Below are 9,936 nucleotides of genomic sequence, written 5' to 3'. Positions count from 1 at the left end.
TTTTTGTTTTTTTCTTCTATCATAGGCCAGTGAAATGATTTGCCCCTAGGGGAATAATTAGGGCATTATTGAATGAATAAATCATTGTTCACTGCTTGGGATCTGTAGCAACACACACTATGACGTGAATTCTCCTGTCCCTTCTCATAATAAATTTGTTTAGCTGTTAGCTCCAGTCCTAAAGAAACATTCTTGCTTCTAACAAGGTGTGTTGCTTTCCAATTTAAACAAGTACAGTGGAATATATTAGGCCCAAAGCACACCTGCTGGAAAACAGCCCTGTAAAGTCTTGATCTTACCTGTTGGGAAGAATTTAAAAATAAAGTAGAATAAAGTAAAATGTGCGCATTGCATACTAGTCTAGCAGATGGTCTACTGCAGACATTGTGACATTATGTAAGTATAATATATACACACACACACACTATAACAACTGAAGAACTGAAACAAGGAAAACAATAAAATGAAGATTAGGGGTTACTTACATTGAGCATTTGATTTTATGAATGTTTCAGCCACCCTATAATGATTAACTGAATACATTTAATGATATTTGCTTTTCTCTGTGTGACATTGTGAGATATAATCTTGCCTTGTCTTGCCTACAGTGGGAGAGAGAACACAAAATTAGTTGTTGTACTTCACACCTTGTCATATGTACTTTCTGAAACAGCAGTTAAAACAAGGCTGATTCAATTAGAAGGCTGGGAAACCTGTTTATTAATCCCTTAATGAGTTAAGATACCTTTGGTTGTTAAACTAGACAATATAGAGTATCATTTTTATACATTTTGGAAGTTATAGAAATATAGCATTTAACAAATGTATTATGACATTTGTCATAATAAATAAACACATAAAACAAATAAATACATTCATAAATAACTAACAGCATGTCTTAGTAACGCATGATTGATTTGGTTTAGAACACTTTGTTTCACTTTGTATTATTTGAATGCATTGCATACTTCTTTTGTTAGATGTAGAACTGAGTTCCAAGACATGCCAATGGCTAACGAAAAGAGATAAGGCCATATTAACCAAATATCTCAGAAGCCAGAGACAAAAAGAAAGCCACTTCAAAGGACTATAAATACCTCTACCCTCACCTCAGTCTACAATACAGTTCCTTCTCATTGGTTATGTACATACCTGCCAGACTGTGATTGTGAGGGAGACAAAAGGTATGCCCTTCAGTTTAGGCAGTGCTCTATGTGCACATTCTCTGCACATGCGAATACAGTAGTTTGGCTACTTAAAGACACAAACAAACAACTCAATTAAAACATTTGCCATTGGAAAACTGAAAATTAGAGAATAAATATATATATATTGTTTGTAATTGATTTTCACATTTATTGTTTCTTCCCAATCCCTTGACATATATATATATATATATATATATATATATATATATATATATATATATATATATCAGTATACTCATCTATTTTTACCCTCCAATACCATGCATACAGTTTTCAACCATCCCAGGATATAGTCTACCATCTCCAAGGGTTAGAAAATCAACATCAACATAATTCTACTGAAAAGTGGTATGTTTATCTTTTCAACAGGTCAAACAGTTAAGATTTCACAATGTGTTTTCATTATAATTACTCAGACATCCAGTTTTATTACCTTGACACCACTAGATCATGAACAGTATCCAACAATCTCTGGAGCCAAATCCGGAAATTAACTCTCTACCACTCTGTACATAACATCTGTTTCAGCATGCACCGTTTTGCCCCCTCACATACAAAAATAGATTTTGCATTTCCAGCTTACTGATAAGATCTGTAGGATATGGATGTTGCAAACTATATAACAGAGCCTAAAAGTTAGACATCTTAGCAGGTATTTTGAAACTGATTAGCAATTGTACAGAGCATAGATTTGGAACTAAATAAAAGGCATTGATTGAATTAACAGTGTCATCACTGTCTGGGATCTCTGACATTCAGTAACGCCATTGCTACTCAGCATTAATGTGTTGGCATTACAGAGGATCTATGTGCAGCTTCATAAGGACATTTTGGGTGCTGAAAACTTGAAACTCAGTTATTAACAAAGCCACCTCCCCCCACCTCCTGACCAATGATCTATGCTTCCAGAATGATTAAATATTACAATAAAATATAAGAGGATTCCATGGTTTTCTTTAGTTTAATTTCACAATCCACATATTCAATCCCACTACATTTAAACGTGCTCATCCATCAGAAAGCTAATTAACTTAAATCATCATGAATATGCCCAAGGCACCCTGAGGGACTCTGGGTGTAATTTTACTTTAAACAAGCACCACTCATCCCTGGGAACAGTGTGGCTCAATCAGGGATCAGGTTTCACTGGATATGTTGAAAATCAAGTGAGAAAGCAGACTGCATTCATTAGAATAGAGGAGAAACTGAAAATGTACATTTCAAATTAAGTGATTTTGAAAAATCATAATTGGCTATTATTGGTTTTCCTATATTAAGATTTTATTACAAATATATATTAGCATCCATAAAAACAAATAGGAAAAGATTTAGATTTGCTTAAATTCAGGTCAATGGTTTGTAATATGAAACACAGGTCCGCTGAGCAGTAGCTTTTAAATCACATCATACAAGTATAAGACTTAAATTATATGAGTTTTCCATTTCCGAGTCACACGTGATAAAAATGCTTCACAAAATAATTAATTCATATATTATTTATTGTTTAAAACAAAATTATTGTTAATAAACAAAAAGGTTTTACATTGAAAATCAAGTAATAAATTAATGACAAAAGGATTACAAAGGAATAACACAGCATTTTCAAGTCTCAACCATGTACAAATGATAATCGTTTCTATCATTGATTACTTTCAATGAGAGTTTCAAAATGTATACATTTATTTAAAAATATAAAATGTAAGATATTCATCTGTTATTCCGGAAGAAAGAAACAAGAAAATTACTTTGAAATATTTATGTTTTCTTTTTTGTATCTTTGTCAAGACGTCTCATATAAATAGCTCTGTTCATGTGTAATAGCAAAAATACTTCAATATTATTGGGAGACGTTTTAAACAGTAAATTTCTGAATCATGTCCATTTTACATTCTACTATTTATGAATTACTTAAAGTTGAGTAAACTAACCATTTCAGCTCTCTGTTACAGTTGTCCATACAAAACCTCTTTATTGAAAAGGAAAAATAGCTCTCATTTACCTCTAGGAATCATGCAGTAAGTCACAGTTCTCTGTGCACAGTAAATATGATCATGTAAACTTGATCATGTAATCATGTATATCCATTTGTTACATTAAAACCAATTCCCATTACAAAAGATTTGACTTATTTTAACAACAATGTTGTTTAAAATCAAACTAGTAAATTGTACTTTGGTGCAAATGTTTTAAATCTAGAGGCCCTTACTTCCCACTCGATTGAGATCAACTGTAGAATACCAAGATATCCCCAATAAGGCCCTTACTGTCCATTTCCAAAGGTAGATGTCATCATTGCCAAAATTATCATTTTAAACTTACAGACAAATATAGTTTCCATCAATTAAATAATAAAGGAACTGGTCAGGTCCTATATAATATGCTGATTTAAAGCAACACTATGAGCAGAAAAATTATATACCAAAGATATAGAAGGATCACAGTAGGCTTTGGAAAGACAAACCATCAGACAATATATTCTATATATAGGTTTTTTTTTGGCCAAGGTCTGGGGTACTGAATATGAACCACAGGGGCTCCAGGGTCAGTAACTGCAGTCACTAAAAGACTGTTCATACTCAGATCACAATCCATTGTGCTTTCTTTGACAAAACACAAAACCTGTGATAGTGCCATAACATTGCGGTTTTAATTTAGCAAAAACAACAACAATAAGGAATTATTTATTCGTTTGGTTATATTTTCAACACTGGACACTGGTCTGGTAAGGCCTAGACTGGGACATTTATAGCAAACACAGATGACAAAACCAAGATGAAATGTATTACACATTGAACGTCCTCTGGCTCCCTGTAGCTTCCATTATCCAAAGCAGTAGTATTCGTCCGAATCCCTCTTAATGTCTTTATGCAATGGAGCTTTATCAAGACCATCTTCAATGATGGGCCCATCAGGAAAGTGCTCCAGGTCTGTTGGGGAGGTGTGGCCCGGATCATCCTCGGCCAAGGTGTCCAGGTAACTGCCGACGGAAATCCCGTCCAGGCCATCGCAGCCATCATGCAGGCTGTCACAGCTGCCCCGCAGAGAGGTGTCCTGGCTCTCCGACAGACTGTACAAACTGCCCGCCAGGCTGCCCTCTCTACTCGCCATGGTGCCCTTCTCATCTATTACCCATTTGATTGACTCGATGCCATCATTAATAGACAGTAACTGCTGCATCAGTTTAACGTCAATGGCACGAAGATGAGCCTGCAATTAAAAAAAATAGGGAAATCGATTAAATTATATACATATATAAATTCCAGAAAACCTTCAATTTCAAAGGCTAACTTCATTCAAATACAGTAACTGAAATAAAGTATGTGTACTTTTTCCACTTATGTTATGGTTTCCTGAGAGATTAGTAATTCTGTTGGTAAATTGTAATTTAGTGTAGCCCTAAGTATTTTGAAATAATACCTTTTCCAGGGTATAAACATCCCATTTAAAATACATTTTGTTTACTGGAAAATACCAGTGACCTTTTTCCTACCTTTCACCTTTTCTCCTTTATTTTCTTAGCAAAACAGTATGTTCTTATCCTATGCTAAAATCCTAATAACCACGCATCTTATGAGTAATCCTATTCATTTCGGCAAGCAAGAAAAAGAAACCTAAAGGCATTTTACCCTTTATTAATGAAATACTATATCTTTGTTGGGAAGAGTCCAAACACTTGTCACCCACATCCAGGAAGCATTTCATTAGATTGTATTGGAGATGTAGAATACAGTATATAATCCACGTCAAACTTAAATAAGAAATTGTATGAAGAAATTGGTTAGGCTTCAATACATACCAAGCTATGCACTTGAAGTTTGTGCTGCAGTTTAATTAAATGTGAGAAAACAGAATAGCCTTAAATCATCTGGTGACAGCCTGGCTCTGGTATGCTTTGACAGAGGTCAGATCTGACTGCATTTAGATCATGGTGGGTTTCTGTGGTATCAATTTTGTTATGTTTCTGTCCTTAGAAATTACATTTATTAATAAGTGTCTGATACAACACTTCCTAATGACAGCTGGCGTGCTGGTGAATTGGTGAATGCACATCTTTCCCCAAGATAATTACTTCAATAATTAGTTTTTTTCCCTATTTGGAGTAGGTATATCACTCAAAACGTAATGAGACTAGTACAGCTAGAATTTCTTCCACTACAGCAAAAAAAAAAAAGAAACCTTCGCATTGTGGTTATTTACCTCAGCATTGGAGCTGGTCACCTAAAAGTTGGAGCTGACATATATTGTAAATCCACAATTAAAGCTGACCCAGTGCCACAAGTAAAAATAAACACATTGTCTGACTTGCAATAAATAACCAACATTTAGACAAATGGCCAGTGGCAGAAAACGACTGCTGGCGTCTAAAAGCATTAGAGCAGATGGCGGCTGATGGGCTCAATACAATGTGTTCCGGACATCTGGCTTAATGACACAGATCCCGACTCGAGTCACTCATGACATGCCAGTTCAGCTCATAATGTGATCAGTGTTCGCTTATGAATGTAGTCTCTCTTCATATGGACACATGTAAACCTGATCACTGTGGCCTTTTCCTGCAAATCCACTCTCAGTGAAAGTGAACAAATGCAATCACTTTTTATTGCAATGTTGATTTTAACACCAATATGTTGTTATGGATGCAACAAAGAGAATAATGTAGTTATGCATGCAAAAACATGCATAGGATTACCAGCTAGTCATTCTAAAGTCAAAGCCATACAAGGAAGGATTTTTAAATTCATAAAAAGCATTCTTTCATATTGCGAACAACATCTGATGCTGGCATTACATTTTACTATGGCTAAATATTTTATTAGCCTATAAAAGAACACAGCTGAAGCAAGGGGGCAGATAAAAAACAAGCATATTACATACTAAAGGAACATTTAAAGTCTGAGGCACAGTAACTTAAGGCCTACCCCTAACCCTGAGTTTTCCAGACAGGCAGAGGCAAAAAACTGCTTTCTACAATATAGAGGTGAAATTATATTTGTTGAGGGAAATAAATAAATACACTTCAGCTAAACTATATTTTAAGTGAGTACTACTCTAATTGAGACTATCTGCCAAACTGTGAAGGGCAATACCCAATTCAAACAACATCCAAGCTTGATCTATCAAGATCTACCTAGGATTTGTTTTCAAAGCTCCAAACCTCATTCAAGTTCAAGTAAAGATCATGTCTGTTCTAACACAGAGCTTCGTGTACAATGTGGCACCAGAACATGTGTTTTGCAGTCCCCAGTCACTGAAATTAGTGTATGTAGTCTGCCATATGTTCACACATCCTTTGAAACATTAGCTGGTAGAAGAGTTAAGAAAGAAGCTGAAAATATCTGTAATGCATTAACATTTTCTAAAGTTTCACAGTAAAAATACACTACTTCAAAACCAAAAAGGAAGGTGAAAAAGAGCAGCAGATGGTACTTTTAAACATATGATCACACTAATGATGCTAATGAAAGAATAACACTTTAAAAGAAATGGTTTGGTCTGCACATTTGCATCAGAATTGGGTGACATGTAATATATTCTAACCCCTGTGTCCAGAGACATTTAGGATAAATCACAATTCAGCCTGCATGCTGTCCATCATCTGGCTCACAATGAAGTGTAAATTGCAACACAGCTGTCATCTCTTCAGATAAAGATCACCAAGTCCACACATTGTAGAAATAAGGAGTAATCTTGTAGTCTTTTTGGTTCAACTACAAATGTACCTGGTTATTGAATAATAAACACATTTTGTTCTGTAAGAAAATAAAGTATATTTTATGTATTTATTTAAGCAATTATATAATTCATTAGAATATATGGAAAAGTATAGTATCATGTACTAACTGACTTAAAGGTAAAAGATGCTCAGTAAGAAACCAGTAAGCATCTGCCAAGGTATTCACTCATTGATTAAATGATGAATACTATATAACAATGCCTCCCACTATAGCTGAGAATATCTAGAAGAATATCTAATAGTCATCCCAGTATATTATTTATTCGTCTATTTATTTAAAGTAGCCTAAATAGCCTTAAAAACTGAATATGTATAGTTTATAACTTGATTAATTATTCTAAAATTCTTATTTTAAACTAACTGGGCTTCAATATCCCTTTCAGTATCTCTCATAAACACAAGCCTAATCAATCTTTAACAAGAGGAAGGTTGAGTTCAAAAACTTTTTTTATTTTTTGCATTAAGTCTCATATAACACATAATCGGTGAATGAAATCATAGGTCAGTGCACTTTTAATTGACTCCAAAACAAACATCTGAAATCTAGCCTTGAAACGTTGTTTGCAATTCGAGTTAACCAATATATTTTTTTGATTCCTTAACTTGTTAGAGCATTCCTGTGCAAAGTCATTGTTTGTTTGCTGTGGACGCACAGGACGTGTGTATAGGTGGTGGTAGTTAGTCATTACTGACATAGTACCTGCTTCCCAACCCTTCCCACTACATTCTCTAAAACAGAATTTCACGATTTGACCTTACTTGAAGAAAAGTGCTGCATTGGAGCTACCGTATTTATTAGAAAGGACAGCCAGGTGACAGCTGTAACCACAGTGGAACAGCTGACCAAAGTGCAGAATACAATGTAACTCTCTCCGTCTCCGGCCATTGTCTTGCCAAGCAGATGCAATGAAGTCATCCACGCCAGACAGGGGTCCCCCATGATGGTGTATCGATACTAATAAACACTTACCATCTCTTGCTTCAAAAACAGCATCTTGCTCTCCAGCCGCTTTAAAGCGCAGTCGGAGAGGCTGACAGCATTGGGCAAGGCGGGTTTGTCGTCTTTGGTTTGGTGAAGCCCTTCTTCCAGTGATCGGATGAGACTTTCGGGAACTTTGCGACCCATCTTAGACTCGATGTCCTTAAAATCCGGCAAAACCACATCTTCCATCGTTTAAGAGTAAACTATAATACGGGTTTTCCACTAGAGAGGTGAAATAACAAGCACGTACAACTCTGCACTGAAGTCACCGTTGACAAAGCCCACTTCTGTCCGCAGCGGTCACATTACTCCGAGGAAATGCGTCGCCCCGCCACATTGACACTGCTGTCCTTTTCCACGATCGTCTAGTCAGTACATCCCTGGGGTACTGGTGTCGATCACACGCCATACACTAAGAGACGCATATCTGATCCAGCTGTAAATCAAATAAATAAGTAAAGGTATCAGTGCTAAATGCTAAAGATCCACAGAAAAGGGCAGCTGGGATGAAGCCGACAGATGGGAGCTGCAGGGTCCGGGCGGCGGAGGTGCACTGACTGACAGCGTGCCGCCGCATCGCGCTTCCGCATCTGCTGAAACTTGAACCCGCCAGACAGGTGGACCGCAGAGACCCCGCCCCTTACCGTAATGTAACGAAAAGATACACACAACTCATCGCTCATACTTCAAAGCTTTTAAGCCTAAAGTAGCAGTAAATAAATTCCACAGGAATCTATCTGTTGATATACAACTTAATTTTTCATTTTATTTAAAGGAAATTGAATTTAAACTGAATGTGTATTCGGCCTGATCGAGTCATAGGCGACATCTTTAATATGTGGCATTAACCTGGTCAAAAAAAGAAGCTAGCAGTGATCTCTTCAACATAATTTCAATTTGGAGCTGAGATACTGGGCTAATGACAACATTGTTTTTGATACGCTATTTACAATTTTACAATTTATAATTTACAAAGAATATGTTGAACTGCAAAGAGATCTTAAGACAGGGATCAGGAAACCAAAGAGGGAAATATAATGAAACATAGCTCTTGGAAGTAAAACTAATGCAAAGAGCTGTTTTCAATACTACAACAGCAAGAGGTCAATAAAGGAGGAAGTGAAACAGATAAAGGGCAAAAATTGAAGTATCTTGGAAAATGAACAAGATGTGGCAAATGTTCTAAATGAGTATTTCACAGAGGTTTTAACAAAAGAAAAAACAGATGACATGCCACAGGTTAACAACCAGTCCAGTCAAACCCTAACAGAGATCAGGATAAATGAGGAGAAGGTACTAAAGGGACTATCAGAATTAAAAACAAACAAATCACCTGGGCCAGATGGTATATTTCCAACAGTACTTAAAGAAATTAGGGAAATTATTTATAGGCCACTAACTCAAATATTCCAAATGACACTTAGAACAGGGGATGTGCCAAACTGACTGGAAAACAGCAAATGTCATACCAATCCACAAGAAAGGGGACAAAACTGATTCAAGTCGTCAAAATCATGAAAGGCATCAACCACATCAAACCAGAGGAGCTTTTCCAGATCAGCAGGGACACACGCACCCGGGGACACAAATGGAAATTGGGCTTCAAGGCATTCAAGACAGAAAACAGGAGACACTTCTTCACACAGAGAGGCGTCACAATCTGGAACAAACTCCCCAGCGATGTGGTTGAAGCTGAAAATTTAGGAACATTTAAAAATAGACTGGATAGGATCCTTGGATCACTTAGTTATTAATGGACACCAAACGACCATGATGGGTCGAATGGCCTCCTCTCGATTGTAAACCTTCTTATGTTCTTATGTACAATAATCATAATATTGTTCAGTGCCAAATTGTTGACCTAATAAAACAGACGTAAACACCTGGATTTAAATGTCTACCTATTAAAAAAGAATGCAATATCAGAGATATGTTCACCATATTAATGTAATAATAAATAAGCTCTTTATGTTAATGCTGCCTGAAGATATTTAAAATGTATCTACTAAGAA

The 9,936-nt window shown here is 36.1% G+C and overlaps 1 protein-coding gene across 1 annotated transcript; it reads right to left on the bottom strand.

The window, feature by feature from the left end:
- Nucleotides 1–2,689: 2,689 nt before the first annotated feature.
- Nucleotides 2,690–8,511, bottom strand: lurap1l (leucine rich adaptor protein 1 like). Its single transcript, XM_066720376.1, has 2 exons — nucleotides 7,913–8,511; nucleotides 2,690–4,415 (listed from the first exon to the last, which is right to left on the bottom strand). Exons 1-2 carry the CDS (start codon nucleotides 8,111–8,113, stop codon nucleotides 4,029–4,031), a joined length of 588 nt encoding a protein of 195 aa, XP_066576473.1. The 5' UTR covers nucleotides 8,114–8,511; the 3' UTR covers nucleotides 2,690–4,028.
- Between the last annotated feature and the right edge of the window lie 1,425 nt (nucleotides 8,512–9,936).

The sequence above is a fragment of the Amia ocellicauda genome, chromosome 13 (assembly GCF_036373705.1).
Source record: "Amia ocellicauda isolate fAmiCal2 chromosome 13, fAmiCal2.hap1, whole genome shotgun sequence".
Taxonomy (NCBI): domain Eukaryota; kingdom Metazoa; phylum Chordata; class Actinopteri; order Amiiformes; family Amiidae; genus Amia; species Amia ocellicauda.
The sequence above is the reverse complement of the archived record's forward strand: the minus strand, read 5'-3'. Positions and strand labels throughout refer to the sequence as shown.

Excerpts from the sequence above, each read along its gene's own strand:
- lurap1l (XM_066720376.1), bottom strand. The coding sequence starts at position 8,113 with ATGGAAGATGTGGTTTTGCCGGATTTTAAGGACATCGAGTCTAAGATG. Across the intron at positions 4,416-7,912 it reads TGTTTTTGAAGCAAGAGATG|GCTCATCTTCGTGCCATTGA; the intron begins GTAAGTGTTTAT and ends TTTTAATTGCAG.